Source organism: Natator depressus, chromosome 8, assembly GCF_965152275.1.
Source record: "Natator depressus isolate rNatDep1 chromosome 8, rNatDep2.hap1, whole genome shotgun sequence".
NCBI lineage: Eukaryota > Metazoa > Chordata > Testudines > Cheloniidae > Natator > Natator depressus.
This window is the reverse complement of record NC_134241.1, coordinates 4,806,270-4,825,931: the sequence shown is the minus strand read 5'-3', so window position 1 is coordinate 4,825,931 and position 19,662 is coordinate 4,806,270. Positions and strand designations below refer to the sequence as shown.

The 19,662-nt window shown below is 43.4% G+C and overlaps 1 protein-coding gene across 2 annotated transcripts in view; it reads left to right on the top strand.

The window, feature by feature from the left end:
- The first annotated feature begins 6,216 nt into the window (after positions 1 to 6,216).
- The window catches only part of GALNT10 (polypeptide N-acetylgalactosaminyltransferase 10), a 124,141-nt gene continuing 110,695 nt past the window's right edge, over positions 6,217 to 19,662 (top strand). For both annotated transcript variants that reach the window (XM_074960247.1, XM_074960248.1), the window contains exon 1: positions 6,217 to 6,380. In XM_074960247.1, the coding sequence (XP_074816348.1) occupies positions 6,228 to 6,380 (153 nt within the window). In that variant the 5' untranslated portion in view covers positions 6,217 to 6,227. The remainder of the gene's footprint in view (positions 6,381 to 19,662) is intronic.

The window sequence follows — 19,662 nt, the reverse complement described above, 5'->3', positions numbered from 1 at the left end:
AACCGTTGGATTGCAGTGATGGACTTCACTGTTGGGACTGTTTGGACCCGTTCGTGGGCATTAAACGAACTTAAAGTGTAGGGTGGTTGGACCTGTAGGAGTTTCTGGGGAGCCCTGAAGAGGGAGAATGGAGGGAGACAGAGGATGTTGTGAAGCCCAAGACTATAACAGGGTTAGAAAAAGAACAAGATAAATTCATGGAGGATACGTCCATCAATGGCTATCAGCCAGGATGGGCAGGGATGGTGTCCCTAGCCTCTGTTTGCCTGAAGCTGGGAATGGGCGACAGGGAATGGATCGCTTGTTGATTCCCTGTTCTGTTCCTTCCCTCTGGGGCACCTGATACTGGGCTGGATGGACCTTTGGTCTGGCCCGGTCTGGCCGTTCCTGTGTTCTTATGAGGCTGCTGCAAAGGGAACTGCTTAGTCAGTGGCAGCCCTCTCATAGGTTGTGGCAGATCCAACTGTGTTGTTTTCCTAGTTTTAAAAAAAGTGAGATTTGCAGAAAAGCAAAACCAGTGCCAGAGCACCACAACGTATCCGAAAAATAACCAGTGCGAAGCTGATTATTCAATACATCCGGATGAAAAGGTCAGCTTTTGGTAGCGTGTGTGTGTGTGCGCGTGCGGACGCCACCCTATTCTATACAATATGCTAGCTGTCTGTGAGAGCGGGGCAAGCTAGATATATTATTAATGTATGTGTGTTATAGTAAAGCCTAGCAGTTCCAGCCAAGGTTGGAGCCTCATTGTGCTGGGCATTGTACAGCACTTTGCAGTCCACCCCGAGTCAGCAGCAGTGTGTAGCTGCATTGCCCCTGAAGCAGAGATGGGACCCAATTGTGACTGAGAGACATCTTGGTCCCTGCTGCTACCTCTTCCTTCCTCCTAGCCAGGTCGTCACAGCTGTGCTGGCCAGCATGGTGGGTGGGGGGCTGGGACAGGCAGGGTGCCCAGGTTTTGCCCACTCCCATTCCTTCTGCACCGGATGGGAAGTAGCAGCCTGGCAGTGACCGTTCTCCCACACGGCGCTTGCTACGGGCAGTATGGCTGACCTGTGCAGGGGAGTAACAGGGCTCCTTACATTCCCTATTCACGTATGCAGGAGCATAGCCAAGATCATGATCAGGTCCACACTATGAGACAGCCCCTGCCCTGTAGGGAAATAGACTAGACAGACGGAGGATGGGAGAATGACGACATCCTAGGTGTCTTCCACCTCTAGTTTCCATGCCGTCGTGCCATCCCTGGGTGCTGCACATAATCCGACTTGCATGTTTGAAATGCTCTTCTGGCCTTGTCTCGTGGCTGATGAACAATATTCTCTAACTCCCTCTGGCCTCAGGCCCAGCATCGCTGGTTTGATGTAGCATAACAAAGTGTCGTCTTTCTACACCACCTTCCATTGGAGGCGCTCCGGGTGCCATCTTGTAAAACCCACCCGAAGGAGGGTGACACGGAAGGAGCAAAAAGAGCTGCAAATGGTGTTTGATTTTTGCGACTGGGCCTCAGCTAGAGATACAATTTCAATTTCCAGCTCCGGATTGCACACCTGTATTCTTTGTTCTTATCGACATAGAAAGCCATGTACATTTCATGTATCACAAATGAATCTCTAACATGCTACATGCAGAGGGGCAAAAACTTGAGCTCTGTTGCATCCAAAACTGCAGTTAAACTCAGTTGGGGGGAATAAAATGATAGACTTGTCCTCCTCTGGGGGAGTTCGATCTGCCATGCCAATCAAGCTTTATTCCATAAAACAAGGCCCCTTATTCTGGGAGCAATCCACTTGCACAGAGCCTGAGTATTCTGGCTTTATGTAAGCAGAATACAGAGGGGTTTGGGAGCTGAGATCCAGCCCCCAACACCCAGGACAAGGGCATGGGGATGCTACGCTAAAGAATGGGACGGTACTTTATTTTTGTGATCTTTACGGAATCAACGGCAGAACTGGGTCTGCAAAATAAGAACTGACCACTCTATACTAGAACAAACTGGTCTTAGAGACGTTGTGTCTCCACCATCGGCAAGGATATGGGGACGCAGGTGCCCAGGGAAATAATGAAACGCAGCAATCAGGGAGCAACTTGGACAGCTCCCTTTTCTAGACCAGCGTTTGCTGATTAAGTATCAGATCCTAATCCTGCCACTAGCTCTGGGCAGAAGAAGATCTATCCATGCAGAGACACTGGCTTGATTCGGGCCTTGTAAGCTCTCTGGAAAAGCCCAACTTTGGCTCTCTTAGGTAGTTAAATAGATCTTAGTTCCAATGGAAGACTTCTGGTTTGATTTTATTTCAGCGATCAGATGTGGACTGTGATGTGTGTTAGTATAAAATATATATGTTGAATTCTGATTTGGGATCCATAGGAATGAAGTAGCTCCCCTGACTGTCCGACAGGTACATACCTAGGAGTTAAAGCAAAAGGACAAATGAAAAGTGTATAGCAATAAAGATTGTCTTTTAGTTGTTCATTTGTGTTTCTAAGGCAGGCACTGGCAATGGCTTTGAGAGAGGTGCACATCTGTGAGAGGGAGGATATCATATCTCATACTGACATGTTTGAACCTCTTCCATAAACTCAAGGCTGGTGTGTAGGAAGGCACCTCTTCTACAGAAGAAACAGGGCCCCTTTCATTCCTTTGGTCTGTTTGCAACTTTGAGATAAAGCCCTCAATTATAATTTCCACCTGGCTTCTTGCTGACCAAGCTATTCTTAGCAAAAAGCAAGGTTGTCGTTTGTTTGTTCTGCTTCTTAGCTAATATTGTTCATTATTTGCTAGGCCTCTGTCTTCTTGACCAAACTCTGGATTTTGGGCCTGTAAAAAGAGCTGACACAGTCTATATATCAGGTTGTAACATAAACAGCATATGGATTTTAGCCCTTCAAGAGAGACAAGGTAGGTGAGGTCCAAGAAAATATATTACCTCACCCCACCTTGTCTCTTTAATGGAAACAGTTCTAAAAAAAAAAACAACCCAGTGACAAATTCTGAGAGCAGATTAAAATGAAAGTACAAGCTGCTTTACTACATATTTAGACTTAGGAGCTGTAACCTGGCTCTCTAAATTAAATGTTTTCCTTGGTAATTTGGCTGCCACATAATGAAGCTGAAGTCTGCTGGAAGGTGCCACCTAGCGGATTATACAATAAATTTAAATTTAAATCCTTTCGTGAGGGGAAGGATGGGTGAAGAAAAAACTGTTTTTTTGTTTTTGTTTTGTATAGATTTTTGTGTTACAGTAGGAAATAAAAATGTAGCATCAGAGCTTTAGTTGCAAGAGACCTGATATTTACTTTAGCTGTAACCCCAGCAGGACATTGTATTGCCACAGATCTGATAGTTGCATTAGCCTAGCTTTACTGCTGTTATGCTTGCAGTGAAGCTTCATAATTATGTGGGTTGTTTGCTCTTAATTTAAGAAATGAATCAGCTCACTGTTTTGGGGAAATTCTGTTGCATTTTTTAGAATGCTGTTTTAGGATTATAAATCATTTAGATTATGGTACAGTAGAATCCACTTAATTGGTTCCCTGATAAAGAGCATTCTTTCTTAATTGGGACTATTGCCAGAGAACTGATTTGAGGCAATCATGCATGTCAATAACATCATCAGCCTATGGATTAATGGCACAGTATGTTGTGGGTGTCTGTTAAAATGGCACACGTAGTGTTTCCTCTAAACCTATTTACAGTAAGTTGATATTAATTGTGATTCTGTTTGGTGGGTGAGCTTTATTCACTTTGGTGGAAATTTACTCCAATGCAGAAAGCCCAGCACAGGACCCTAGGCACCATTTAAGCCCTAGAGATGATTCTCACTCTTTGTTTCCCCCCGCTGCTGGATTATTGCTGTCAGACAAACACATCTTAAATACTGTAATGTGCTTCATGCTTTGTAAATTGCTTATTTTTAAGGACATGCATTACAAGTAAGTGAATGTTTACTTACAGTGTGTTCCTATGAGTTTCCACTTTTGGTACCATCACTTCATTGGGATGTTTACTTCCACTGGGGTACTAATTTAAAGGATTCTATCCTATCTTTCATAAGCAATTAATATACCAGCTTCCCCCACCAATTCATATTGGTTATAGCTACGTTTGGCAACACCGCTATAGTTAGAAGTCACGTAGCCATTTCTATGATGTTCCCTGTCTTCACACAGTTTAGTTTTAATTATACACACTTGCTCTGTGATGAAATTTGGTGTAGGCTGTCACCCTGCCGCCCATTGATTTTGTTTGTTTGTTTTTTAGTTATCCTTAGTCACTTGAATCTGCTTCAGAGTTTCAACAAATTCTGTAAACTGGTCAGCTGTAATGCTACTGACTATTAAATGTGATGTAAACTCGGGGCCATCTAAGAACCTCACACTTGACACCATGCTACACACCATGGCCACTCAGGATTTAATGGCAACAGCAGGCAGAGAACTTAGATCTGCCTGTATGCAAAAGCACAGACGTGCACACTTTGAGCTAAATGTCCATTAGCTGTTTGCAAGACAAGTCTTAGGACAGGCAGCTAAGCAGTTCTGATTCCATCTAGTGATAAGCAGCAGTATGCACTGATGCTAGCTAGTTCGTTGCAATTGCATGGGTAATATTTTTTTAATGGAAAAAGAAAAGAGTGCCTGATCCTACAATTGGCCCATATGCATATCCTCTCTGCCCAGGCAGAACCAGTTGAAGGAGCAGGGGTATAGTGCAGGTATAATAATTTTTAAGGTGTTTTTTGAGTATCCATTTATCTTCATTTATCTACACACATGCAATTCCCACTGACTTCAAGAAGCGATGGAGTAAGAGAAGAGGGCAAGTAGCATAGAATGTGACGTTTATATGCTACGTGATCTGCAGGTGCACAGGGAATATTATTGTGTGCAACTTTGCAAGGTATGAATTGCCACAACTGCTGAAGCAAAAAGCAAAACATGTACACCAATAACAAAAGAAGTTACATGTTCAGAAATGGATAAATTCATAAAAGCAAGCAGTTAAGGTTTTTAGCTCTACCTTAAATTCACCTTTGCTCTGTCTAGCTATTACAGCACACATCAGTAAAGTGTAAACTTTGCATTTCTTTGCTTTAGGGATTGAACCCAGAATCCTAATTATTATGTTAAAGTATTTTGTCTTCAGATTCACAGAAAAAAATTAAAGCTGCCTCCCAAACTAGTTTCACTTTATAACTTCTATGATAATGAAGGTTATTTACATTTCCCAGTGGGCGTGAGAAAGAAGTATTAAACCCCTCAATATGCCTATAATTACTAACTAGTCTATAAAGACAAAATAAGAATGTTCAGCTGTTAAACTCTAGCAGGCAAACAGTGAATTTAAAAAAAAACAACCTGCTGTTGGCAAACAAAATTAGTATCTGCACCGCAGGCACAATTAATTCAGTAATTGTGCAAGGAGCGAAAGGTGAAAAGGCAGCCTATCCAACTCCTTGCTCCGTTGCGCATCTACCCTTTTTGTCCGTTTAACTGCGCTGTTGTACATTTAACTCCTGGCGTGTCTCGCGCTTTTCCACCCATGCAAACTCAGGTCATGGCGACACTGTACGTCCAACTCTGCTTTGGTGCGCCGCTGCTGTCCATTTAGGAGCTGATCCTGGGGGGCACTGAACCCCTATGCTCCCCCCGCTTCAGTGCGGGTTGGTTTGGGGGATCAGCAGGGTTGAGGATCAGGCCATTGACTTTTTTCATTGGCTCTCTCCGCCGCTGCAGGTTGACCGACATTGTGTGTGTGTGTCCCCCCGCAACCTTCTGAACCATTTGCACCCCTGGGTCCCTTGCGCCCCAACCTTTTGCCCGAGGTCCCATCTCGAACCTCGACCTCCTCTGGCTCAGCCCCTGCGGCGGGGGCGGGTGTGGGGGGGACGCGGGAGGGCAGGGACCGACCCCCTCGCGAACCCCGGAGCGCCCCCCCCGCCGAACCCCGCGCGACGCTTCTGCCCCCCCCCCCGAGTTCACTCTTCGCTCGGCCGCGCGAGGGGGCCGGTCGGTACCATTCACGCACGCCGGCCGGGGGGGCGGGGACGGACGTTGGAGCGGGGAGCCCGGGGCGGGGCGCTCCGGGACCCGCCCCCGCGGTGGGAGTGGTAGCGCCCGCCCCCCCGGAGCGGAAGTGGCCGAGCGGCGGCTCGCCCGAGCTCTCCGGCGCGGGCGCGCGGGGAAAGTTGGGCGGCGGGTCGGGCTCGGCGGCGGCGGCTCCGATGCGGCGGAAGCAGAAGCGGCTGCTGCAGGCGGTGGGGCTGGCGCTGGCCGCCCTCGTCTTCCTGCCCAACGTGGGGCTCTGGGCGCTCTACCGGGAGCGGCAGCCGGAGGGCGGCCCGGGGGGGGCGGCGGCGGCCGGAGGGGAGGCGCAGGTGAGCGGCACCGGGGGGCGTGGGGGGCTCCATGGGCTGGGGGGAGAGTCGCCCATAGGGGCGTGGGGGGACAGCGGCTCGCTCCATGGGTGCTGGGGGGAGAGTCGCCTATAGGGGCGTGGGGGGACAGCGGCTCCCTCCATGGGTGCTGGGGGGAGAGTCGCCTATAGGGGCGTGGAGGGCAGTGGCTCCATGGGGGAGGAGCCCCCTATAGGGCGGGAGGGGGCAGCGGCTCTGTGGGGATGGAGGGGAGTTGCCTACAGGGCGGGGGGGGCAGTGACTGCCTCCACAAGGGGTGGGGGCTTAGTCACCTATAGGAGCGTGGGGAACAGCGGCTTCATGTGGAGATGGGGGGAGTCATGTATAGGAGTGTGGGGGCAGCGGCTCCTACCGTAGGGACTGGGGAGAAAGTTGCCTATAGGGCATGGGGGGCAGCAGTCTTTGGGGGAGGGGAATGGCTGAACCGGAGCAGCTTGTTCCTATAGGAGCAGAAGGCCTCCTAGGGGGTGGGGAAGCTGCTGCCCCTGTAGGGGCAGGTTCCTGTATAGGATGGATGGAGGAGGAGACGGTCCGGCTGTCCCTGGGCTGGATCTGGGAAGGGGCAGAAGAGGGACGCTCCTCTTCCCTGTTTCTCCCTATGGGGATGGGGGTGATGAGGCTGCCCCCAGCCTTCCCTACTCCCTGCCCCTCATTTCTCTCTCCCTTATGGGGTGAGGGTAATGTTTGGGCCTCAGATGCCCCACCTTCTGTCTCTCTCTCTTAGAAAGTTGGGGATTGGAGGGGGGAATAAATATTATCTGCTTTTCCTAGGTCCCCTAAGGGGGGAGGATGAAGGGGGGCAAGCAGTGGACTCCTGGTGCCCCCATCCCTGTATCTCTGGGAGGGTTAGAGATGGGGGAGGCCCATCTGAATTTTCTCCTTGTCCTTTGGGAAGGAGGGAGAGATAGGGGCCACGTTCACCTTTCCAAGGAGGTGGCAGTGATGGGGGGGTCAGGCACTCCTTTGTTCTTTCCGTTTTGTTTAACGGGGGGGGGGGTGTCTTGCGTACCTGACCCTTCAGTGTCAAAGTAGCTTTATCTGGCTGAGTGGAGCTCCCTCACTACTTGATTGTAGTCCTCTGAGTTCCCTTCTTTGTCCCATTCTTGGTTTGTTTTTGTGTCATTAAGACGGACTGGGGCTTAAGGAGCATGAACTATCAAATCAGGTCAGCTTCTCCATTGCAAGGCTGTCTTTGTTCGGAATAACTTATGCTCTTGGGTGTCTAAATCTTTACCTCCTTGGAGACTTGGCCATGAAGGTGTAGAGACTTGGAATCCTAGCTGCTCCTTAGTGAGGAAGAGAGAGAGAGCGCTCTCTGAGGGAGGCTCAAACTGGAGATTTGCAGTTCCATCCCAAAAATAAATAATTTTTCAGATTCAAGTACTTGGTAGAAGCCTTTACAATACAATATATTGATACAGGCATGGTTAGTCATATCCTTGTGGTATTCTTAGCTGATAACAAAGGGAACCTCTCCATGTCCGCTTATATAAAACATACCATGATGCATGTATGTGCTGTGACTTCTGAAATCTGCAGAGTTTTTTAAGAAATATGCCTTGTGAATATTAAATTTGCGGGGGGGGGAGCGGGAGGGATAGCTCAGTGGTTTGAGCATTGGCCTGCTAAACCCAGGGCTGTGAGTTCAATCCTTGAAGGGGCCATTTAGGAATCTGGGGCAAAAATTGGGGATTGGCCCTGCTTTGAGCAGGGGGTTGGATTAGATGACCTCTTGAGGTCCCTTCCAACCCTGATATTCTATGATTCTATGAAATGCTTGGAGTTCCTGCTGCGGCTGCCTTATATTTGCACTTCAGTTGCATGCAGTGACTCTGCGTAGAGCTCTGTGACGATAAAAAACAGGTTAAACTGGCCATTGCTCTATGACTTCACATAATTTGCTATTCTGTCAAGAGGGGAGAGATGTAAAATCATGTGACCTGCTGGAGGAAAAGGAAGCTGGCTTTTAACCAAAAGAGTCTAATTTCTGGTTGGGACATTTCTAGCTATGCTTTTAGAGACTGAAAATATGGTGAGAATTATCCTGAATTGCTTTTTTATTTTGATCTTTCAGAATCATCACTGTAGAATTGCCTTAATCTTGGATTAGCAATGAGCCTGTGAAGCTCCTTTGAGGTGGTCTGCCACTACTCCCCCCCCCATCTTTCTTTGAGTTTTCCATATGTAAGAATCTCATGTTGCCCTTATTGAACAAAAAGAAAAGGAGTACTTGTGGCACCTTAGAGACTAACAAATTTATTTGAGCATAAGTTTTCGTGAGCTACAGCTCACTTCATCGGATGCATTCAGTGGAAGATTTATATACACAGAGAACATGAAACAATGGGTGTTACCATACACACTGTAACCAGAGTGATCACTTAGGTGAGCTATTACCGGGGTGGGGGGCGGAACCTTTTGTAGTGATAATCAAGGTGGGCCATTTCCAGCAGTTGACAAGAAGGTCTGAGGAACAGTGCGGGTGGGGGGGGAGATAAACACGGGGAAATAGTTTTACTTTCTGTAATGACCCATCCACTCCCAGTCTCTATTCAAGCCTAAGTTAATTGTTGAATTGGAATTAATTTGCAAATTGGATACAGTCTCTCATTGGAGTCTGTTTTTGAAGTTTTTTTGTTGAAGAATTGCCACTTTTACGTCTGTAATTGAGTGACCAGAGAGATGGAAGTGTTCTCCAACTGGTTTATGAATGTTATAATTCTTGACGTCTGATTTGTGTCCATTTATTCTTTTATGTAGAGACTGTCCGGTTTGGCCAATGTACATGGCAGAGGGGCATTGCTGGTACATGATGGCGTATATCACATTGGTAGATGTGCAGGTGAACGAGGCTCTGATATTGTGGCTGATGTGATTAGGCTCTATGACGGTGTCCCCTGAATAGATATGTGGACACAATTGGCAACGGGCTTTGTTGCAAGGATAGGTTCCTGGGTTAGTGTTTTTGTTGCGTGGTGTGTGGTTGCTGGTGAGTATTTGCTTCAGGTTGGGGGGCTGTCTGTAAGCAAGGATTGGCCTGTCTCCCAAGATCTGTGAGAGTGATGGGTCGTCCTTCAGGATAGGTTGTAGATCCTTGATGATGCGTTGAAGAGGTTTTAGTTGGGGGCTGAAGGTGATGGCTAGTGATGTTCTGTTATTTTCTTTGTTGGGCCTGTCCTGGAGTAGGTGACTTCTGGGTACTCTTCTGGCTCTGTCAATCTGTTTCTTCACTTCAGCAGGTGGGTATTGTAGTTGTAAGAATGCTTGATAGAGATCTTGTAGGTGTTTGTCTCTGTCTGAGGCGTTGGGGCAAATGCGGTTGTATCGTAGAGGTTGGCTGTAGACAATGGATCGTGTGGTGTGGTCTGGATGAAAGCTGGAGGCATGTAGGTAGGAATAGCGGTCAGTAGGTTTCCGGTATAGGGTGATGTTTATGTGGCCATCGCTTATTAGCACTGTAGTGTCCAGGAATGGATCTCTTGTGTGGACTGGGCCAGGCTGAGGTTGATGGTGGGATGGAAATTGTTGAAATCATGGTGGAATTCCTGAAGGGCTCTTCCATGGGTCCAGATGATGAAGATGTTATCAATGTAGCGCAAGTAGAGTAGGGGCGTTGGGGGACGAGAGCTGAGGAAGCGTTGTTCTAAGTCAGCCATAAAAATGTTGGCATATTGTGGGGCCATGCGGGTACCCATAGCAGTGCCGCTGATTTGAAGGTATACATTGTCCCCAAATGTGAAATAGTTATGGGTGAGGACAAAGTCACAAAGTTCAGCCACCAGATTTGCTGTGATATTATCGGGGATAGTGTTCCTGACGGCTTGTAGTCCATCTTTGTGTGGAATGTTGGTGTAGAGAGCTTCTACAGTGGAGTTCATGTTCTGTATCTTATTAATATTAATATTTAACACCTATTTGATGCATAGCAAAAATGTCACCAAATTTTGACCTGTTTAGTTTTGACTGTAAACTATACAGGGCAGAATCTATATCCTACTGTGTGTGTGGAAAGTCCGTGAGATATCTTGGTTGCTATTGAAATATTACTACTACTAACTTCTAGTAGCACCCCCAATGTGTTTGTTGCTTTAATAGAAAAAAAAGGTATTCTCTGTCTTAAGGAGCTCTCAATCTTAATAATACATACTGGGTTTGTTCCAGACACTAAAAATATAACTAATCTAAAATCCTATTTTTAATGTAGGAAAATAAAAGGAAAGATATTCAACATGTTGAGTAAGAGGCTGCTTAATCTCCTTACAGTGCAAAATAACCCTTTACATAAATAATCTCTGCAGCTGTTTAAATCAAATCACAGGATTATAGGGTTTTTAGAGCAAGAAAGAGTAAAATTATGCGCATGTGCAAACTTTGCAGGATCAAGCCCTAAGATAATAGCTCCTGTTATCACTGAAAGAAATTATCCTAGAGGAGAAAGTTGGTTATATTGGCACAAATAACTTCAGATGCAATTAAATTAAGGCAAAAACTGTTTTGTTATTAGAAAAGGAGTACTAGTGGCACCTTAGAGACTAACCAATTTATTTGAGCATAAGTTGATGCTCAAATAATTGGTTAGTCTCTAAGGTGCCACTAGTACTCCTTTTCTTTTTGCGAATACAGAGTAACACGGCTGCTACTCTGAAACCTGTTTTGTTATTGTCATAGATTTAGCCTCTAACTGATTAAGAAGTTTTATTGGACACAAGGGTGCCTCGTCACATTTCTCTTTTGGCCTCTCCTCCTCAGTGCTGATAAATATTAATGGTTTTGTCTTTATTTATCAGCTTCCAGTTTGTAAATCAGATAGTCTGTCTGGTATTCTCCAGCACTGCTGTCTGTGATGGAGCCAGATCAGAGAACTGATTTGTTAACAGTAAAGCTTGTAACTTTGTAGAAGACTTTGCTCCCCAAAAGGCTGGAGGCAGAACAGGGAAAAATATTTGCCTGTTTTTATCCTGAATTTTGGCTTTTCATGTAGTCCCATTTTATAAAAAGGCTTAGTGGAATATGAAATGCCTTTAATGTTACATTAAATTGAGCTGTTCAATAAAACCTGCCTGTCTTATTCCTTTTTAGGTAGGATATAACGTTTACGGCTATCACTTGGGTTTTTTTTGTTTGTTTTTTTTTCCCCTCAGAATAACTGCACAGGACAAACATTCAAAGTAACAGTTGGATTAGAATATAAAAAACAGTTCCAGGAACACACAGAAGCAATATCAGTGACTTAAATTCTAAATTGTACAAGGGATCTGTCTGGTTGTCTTCCATGTGCTGTTACTTTTAGCATGGCAACAAATCAATACAAGGGATTTTACCCTGTTTAATCTTTCTAGTGGCTGATAAATGTATCAGGAAATTAAGTATTTCGGAACCATGTAAATATATTCTAGGAAAGATTATGCTAAATTGTTTCCACATAAATGAGTAGACAGCTAATCACTTACATATTTGCATGCTCAGGTGAAACATGATGCTGGCTGAAAAGAATATTGATTTAACAAAGCAGATTAGTTCTGCTGGCATTCATTTTTTTTTTCGTTGGTTTTGTTTTGGAGCTCTTAATGTAAGTTTTTATTCTGGTGTAAGAGGACAGGGCCACAAGAAGTCACTGGCTTTGCAGATGTTGGAGACACTAATGTAATGAGTTATACTTACAACTGCCTGTTCAGAAGCATCATTATACCATGTTATATTGGTATAACTGCTAATCAGAAACTGTAAACTAAGAAGTCTATTGCTTCTCTATTCCTTTGTTTTTGTAACTGTGCGAATGGAGGGCTTTTAACATAGGAACATCAAGTGGGGACTATAAAACCTACAGGTGTTCTGTCCCTTCTGTTGGCAACCAACAAGGCTACTAGTCCAGTAGGTTTTACATTCTAGCCTCAAATTTTATAATTGAACTGGTATGCAAATCTCAGGATGCTCAGGTAATAAAGTTTGTAAATCTTACCATGTATTCATCTTTTTTTCTCACTTAAGCAAATGTATGGTAGGTCAAACAGCGTGTGCTGCAAACTAAAAGATTTCCCAGCCATGAGCTCTGTCACAACTGTTGCTTAGATTAGAAAAATAGGGATGCAAATAGGAAAATAAGGTAACGTACACCTGGCTAAAAACGAAGTATAGCTGAACCCCACAAATCCACATTTAAAATGGTCTCTTGGATTTGGTTTTTATTCTAGCACAGAAAAATGAGATTTCACTGCTGTGCTGGGAACAGGGCGAATGTGAGTTTCTTGATGTACCAGCTTCCTATCTTCTCAATAATGCCTTGAAGTCTTTCCCCGTTGCTTTATAGTTTGCAGACATTACCACTCCACATTGGTGGTCCTCCTGCTAGTGCAGGTTATTGAGGTTCTTCTGTATATTTGTTAGGTGTTGTCTCGTTGCTTCTAAAAAAAAACTTGACATACTTGCCAAAACTTAAAATCTGGCAGTCTACAATGGGTTTCTCCTTCACTTTTGGGGAACGGAGATTCTGCTGGTGGTGGTTGACGAAGGTTAGGATAGCTGAAATACTGGTGTTGCATGCAACAGAAGTGTACTGTGAGCACTGACTGTTATCCACATGGATTTGTGGGCTGCTGATTCATGCTAGGTAAATACTTGCATAGAACCAGTCTTCTAATGGTCTAAATTGTAGTTCATCATTATACCTCTTTGGTAACAGTCACCAGATCTCTCCTGTCTGCAGAGTGTATCATAAGGGAGTATAGGGTTTTTAAAACGCTGTCTCTTTTTCCCTCTAATTTATATAGAGTGTAAGTAATCTTCAGGGGAAATTTTCAGGGGACAAAAACTTGCTTTTTATATATTACTCAGAATTTGCCAAACAATAACAGTACCGGTATTATTATGAAGTAGTTAATATGATGTCTATGCAGCTTTTGTTCTCAAATAGTGTGGGTGCTTTACAGAGCAACCCTTTAGCTGGTTGTAGCAATAATATTTACTCTCTAAATTCACTTGTATGTGTGATGGAACTATATAAATCACATTGATTATTCAGTTTGTTGCCCTCCACTGTTAGTACAAAAGAGTAAAGCAAAGCACATCCACCTTTTGACAGTTTGGCTATTTTCATAAATAAGTTTTCAATAAACTTATTTATAATTGAAAAATCTAGTTGTAAGTAAAAAGCTTTCCCTGGTGAGTTTGGGAGACTAAACTATACATTTTAGCAAATGTTTAACTTTAAAAGGTTTCCTATGGTTGCAAGGATGACCTTCCAATTGTGAACGGAAAATGAAGTGAGGCAATGTCTTCCTGTATCTGTAGCCAAACTATGGTGTTAGTGTTGTTGCTGATGTCTCTGTCAAGAAACCACAAAGTAAAATTAAAGTGACCCTACTATTCCAAATCCTGAGCAGCTGTGAAACTGTCAAGAATTGTCAATTTCATGCTGCTGCTGGGAAAGTCTCTGAGCAGTGGCAGTGGAGTTATTCACAGGGGAGGAGGACCTAAGCAACAGTAGCTGAGTGATGGGAGGGAATAGCTGACATCCTGCTCCATAACAAGAGCCAGTGGGGTCTAGAGGAGAGAAGATAACTTTCTCCTTTCTGGCAGCTGATGGGAAATGGAACTTCAAATTGATCAGATTCCTGCTAACCACAGCCTGATATGAAAGACCTTTGAGCAGAGTCTGGAGCAGTGCCTTAGCAGAATCCAGCAGCTGTCCCAACTACTGGGAGGTGTCCTAAACCTTGTTGAGATTCCATCACTGTTTACTGTACCTTTGGCTAGCCCAGTACCTGATAAAACAGGAGTTGAAAAGTTTCACTTTTGTAGCCAAGAATTTTTACATCCTGCTCATGGGGACTGAAGTCCAAGTGCTACAACTAAGCAAACCTGTTCTGAGTGACTCTTGTTTTCAGTATGCTGATCAGCAAAGATCCTTTGTTTCAGTGTGATTGTGCAACAGGGAGATTGTTCTGGGTCTGGGCTTTTTAAGCATCACGGATGCTTTGACACTTAATAAAATGAGCTTTCGGTTGTAGCTACAAGGCTAACTTTCCACAGTTGTTGCTACTGATGAAGCTACAGGGAGGTTTGGAACATCCAGCTGAGCTGAACCATGGACCAAAACAGAATTTTTGACTGAGACTGGGAAGTGAAAACTAGCACTTTTTGGGATTTCTTCTTTCTAGTTTTGACATGACTGTCTCAGCTAAGAAGAGTCATCTGGCATGTAGAGATAAGAGAACAGGTGGGTTGTATTTCAAGCACCTTATGTTGCATGTGCTTAAAATGATTACTATTCCTTCTGTTCTTTGAGGTCCCTTCCCTTTATTAGAGATTCTGGCTCAGTCTTTAGTCACTTTAAATTGACGTAATGTACCACTTAAAAAAACAACTGCAAGGGCTTTCTCTCTTCTCTTCACTGATGGAAGACCTTTTTTTTTTTATGATGAAGATAGTTTGTAAAACTGTTCTGGCTTGAAACATCTGCTGTTTACATCATGTCACTGAACACCATATCATGTAGTTGTCTTTCTGTTTTGCTCTGAATATGGATCATATGTTGACAGTCAAGATTTATGTACAACCATACTTAGTTACAAATTCACTTCCTAGGTAGTTTATCAACACTTTTGGTTGAATGAGCAGTTGGTGGCAGCTTACCATCAATGGCCATTCTTAAATGTTGTATCTACTGAACCTGCATAGAATATAATGAAGTTGACCCCAAATGTTTCCTTCAATACCTGTAACTACAAATTCTTTATTACCTTCCCCTTCCCTGACAGTTAAATATAATTATGTCACAATGAAAGTATAACCAGCAGCAGTGGATGTTATCCGAACACTTGTACATATAAATGTCATGACTCAACCTTTGCAGGCAAAAGAAACTTTGGACATTTCATGTATGAGCAGATCCTGTTTGACCTAAAAACTGAGGAAGTTGATGTTACTACTTGAATGGTCATCTAAGCACAAGTGTTCTCTATTCCTGGCTTGTTTGTGCATAATCGTCCCATCTATTTCACCCCTACAAGTTATAGAGGTAGCCTTTAAGTCCTTTCTGAAAAGTCAGATCTTAGCAAGAGATGTTGCACAATAACACTGTGCCTGATATGTCATTAGAAGTAGAATTGTGTGCTGTATAGGGTTCTGTCAGATTCAATACATTTCTTAAATTAAAGCAAAGATAGTAAAAACAATTTGGCTATATACCAACATATCTATGAAAAACAGCTGTGAAGCTAATTTGGTACTTTCCCATCACCCCCTTCCTTAATGCAGAGTTTCCATCTGTAGGCTTGCATCTACACCAAAAATATTCTGTACTTGTTTTCCAATAACAGTGCAGCTGCACTAAGGTGCTAATGTGGACAGGACTCAAGTATTCTTTAACAACATGTGAAAGAGGTAGGCCCTCTCTATATTTGTATTTAAGCTACTGCTCCCTTTGACGTAGCTGCACCATTGGTGGAAAACTTATAGACAAGGCCTAGGAGAAGTTGGAAATTATCCTGACTGATTCTTATTTTGACTCTGCCAAATGAATTGCTAATGCTTTCCTAAAAACTTGTTTTTATTACAACACTATGGTTGAATATAAGTGGCATAATCCAGACATGCACATGGCTCAGCATGTGGGCTGCACTGCTTCATAATGTCCTTAAGCACTCCAACTCATTCCCAGCTATTGCCCCTCTTTATTTGACACTGTGAGTATTAAAACTCAGCTGTAGGGTTTTACCCCTACATATCATTTGAAACTGGCAGTATGCATGTGGAATAACAGAAAAGCAGACAGTAGCTCTATGTAGTGCATTCTGACAGTCTTAAATCACATAGCTGTTACTAGAAGTTAACATAATTAGTATACAATATTACTGTATGTGCAAGGGGAACAGAGTTGGTGGTTTCCATAATGTCTGTGCATGTAAAATCTCTTAATAGTACATATTTATTTGGCTGTTATCTAATTTGATTGTGAAATTTCTTCTGGACGTTTTTCTCAGAAAATGGATGGAATTCTTCCATAGCAAAATAGGTGGGAACCAGTTAATAAATTTTACTTGGTGTAACTTTCTAGGTTCAGAACTTGCTCTGGAATGAGAAGCACACACCTCATCCACTAGCTTGTATGGTATTTAACTACCAGCCAGCAGAACCTGCAGGTATTCAGTAATCTACTGTACATTTTGAAGAAAGTGGTAGGAACTTATTGAGAATTGACATGTGAAAGTAGAAATCAAATAGAACTACAGCGTTCAAAGTCACTCCCCTAGTTTATAACTAAGAGGATGCAAAAAAAATTGTATTGCAAATCAACTTTAACCTACCAGTTTTCATACATCTTAGCAATTAATTTCTTCATAGAGGAATAAACATTTTTTGATGGTGTAATAAGGTTTCTGGATGTGTGTGAGGAACTACTCAGGTTTGTCAGACTTACAGATTTCTTCTAAATAATAAGTCTTTCTTTTGTAAACTGACAGAATTTTAATGTGCTTATGTGAGGCATTTCTGCAACGTTTTTTAAAAAAAATCTCTGATTTTTTTCTCCTCCTAAACCTAATCACCTCTTGTAGTGTTACATGAGAAATGAAGGCAATTACCTTATTTACACAAAGTAAATAACATAATTGGGCATAGTAATGGCACTTAAATTGATCCTCTCCTCTGAATGGATTGCAACTGTCCATCTCAAAAGATGATTGTGTAAGCACCAAAGCAGTTCAGTTACTGTATCATGCTGCAGGGTCGTGCGTGGCTAAAACGTCCAATTCTTGAGCAGCAGTCCTTGCCACCCCTGGTGCAGACATAAGGCCCAGGACCAGAAGATGAAACTAGTGCATTAGTGGTGCTTGAGGCCTTCTGTGTTTTCCTCTTAACTCTCTCCGCTTTTCTGTGTCTCAACCACCTCTTCTCAACTTCCTGGTGCTGCACCAGGTGACTTCCAGTCTATAACCTGTTACTAGATGCCTCTTCCCAACTTGCAGTGTCCGTGTTGAAAGTTTTCAAATCCTTTTTGCAAACGTCCTTGCAAACCTGAGCCTACATCAGTCCAGTGCTCTGGAGCAGCATCCACAAGTTCTGCATGCAGGAGGTACTTGGGAATGCATCTATCCAGTACATATGACAGCCAATGAAAATGTCTGTGTTTAATAGTGATTAGGTTTGGCAATTTTGCTTTCTCAAGTACTTTGGAATCGGGAAGTTTGGTTTCCCATTCAATATTTAAAATACAACCCAGACAGCAAGTGTGGAAGCTGTTTAGCATTCTCTCATGCCTGCTGTAGGTGGGCCAGGTCTCGCCATCAGGCACAATGTGCTCAGGATGCATGTCTGCTAAACCCCTCATATTGGTGTTCAGTGTCCGTTTTCTGTTATCGCTTGTATGCTGGATCAGTTGATCAAATGTGGTCGCTGCCTTTCCAGGGCAAGAATTAACCTATCTCTAGATGACAAGCTCATCTGATACAGTTGATGCTAAATAGTGCACAACTTCTAGCATTGTAGTAGCTATTAAAACTTCTGGGTGCAGTAAACACATCTTTGTATCATAATCCTTGTTGTCTTTAGATTGATGGCTAGTCAACAGGTTTGCATTAGCTTATGATGAATTTGGAAGTTTCTGGAGCGCCTCTTCACCATGTGTGAAGAGCACAGTTCTTGGTGAAAAGAAGCTCTTTTATCAACAGGTGTTTAACCTTGCTTTTTTCTCTTAGATCGGCATAGTTGAAGAATTTTCCATCTGTTCTTGTATGGAGGTGTATACCCTGGGTGCTAGATGAGAGAGCATGACAAATCAGCAAAGAGAAACATATACTGCAGAGTGTTGGTGCTAAAACTTATTGCTGTTTGACGCCTTCTGGATTTCAAAGCTACCATATTGATCTTCATATTGAGCTGTAGCCTTCATACCATTATGAAATGGTCAAATCAGATAGAGGAGAAGTGAGGGGCAGCAAATTCTCTGTAGCAATTGAACAAGGCCCTTTCTGCTTACTAGGTCCAAAGCCTTTGTAAGATCTATGAAGAACTGCCACCTAGCCAGTTGGTCCCCAACCTGTAGCAGTGCATGGGATTCTTCTATCCTAAGTGCAGGACTCTGCACTTGTCCTTGTTAAACCTCATCAGATTTTGTTTGGCCCAATTCTCCAATTTGTCTAGGTCACTCTGGACCCTATTCTACCTTCCAGCATGTCTGCCTCTCCCCCCAGCTTAGTGTCATCTGCAAACTTGCTGAGTGTACAATCCATCCTGTCATCCAGATCATTAATAAAGATGTTCAACAAAACCAGCCCCAGGACCGACCCCTGGGGCACTCTGCTTGTTACCAGCTGCCAACTAGAAATCGAACTGTTGATCACTACCTGTTGAACCCGACAATCTAGCCAGCTTTCTATCCACCTTACAGTCCATTCATCCAATCCATATTTTTTTAACTTGCTGGCAAGAATACTGTGGGACACTGTATCAGAAGCTTTGCTAAAACCAAGATATATCATGTCCACCACTTTCCGCATATCCGCAGAGCCAGTTGTATTATGTATTATCTTGCCTAATGCAGTGAAGTCATACAAGTGTAGGACTGAAAGGGGACCTCAATCAGTTATCTAGCCCAAAGAAGGGAGCTAGGTGCTAACAGAGGATGATTATGATCCATCAACTTTTGCGTTATGGGCCCAGCACACCTCTGCTGTTTTTATAGTAGTTGAAATGAAAACTGACGGACCATATTTGCCAGTGCTTATTACTTTGTGACACCACTTCTTTTTAAAGCATACCAAAGGAAATGCTCTGTGCTGGAACATATGTTAGTGATTAGTGGGACCAGCACCGCAGGCTAAAATAGAAGGAGAAACGTGGCTCTGTGTGGAAAAGCTGAATGGGCAAAATATAGAACAAGGAATGTAGTGGCTTTTTAATTGGCTTAAATATATTTTTACATTATTCCTTTCATATTTTAAAGGTTCTGTCTTTGAAATGGTATGTCTCTTGCAAGTCATTTCAGGTTTAACTTTCTTGAGACACAACATCCCCTTAGTTTTCCTGTAGATTTCTCTGCATATTTTATAAGTTTCCCTTTTTATAAAAACCCTGCCTTTTCTGCTGACCTTTGTTTGTTACCCTTTGCATGAGTCATGACTTACGCTCCTGCTGTTTGCACCTTTCCTCCTCTGTTTACATGGCAGTGCCTTTAAAGCCTTGGAGAAGGAGAGACTCAGTACTACAGATTTGATGGAAGTATAGTGCAATCTGGTGCCATGAAAAA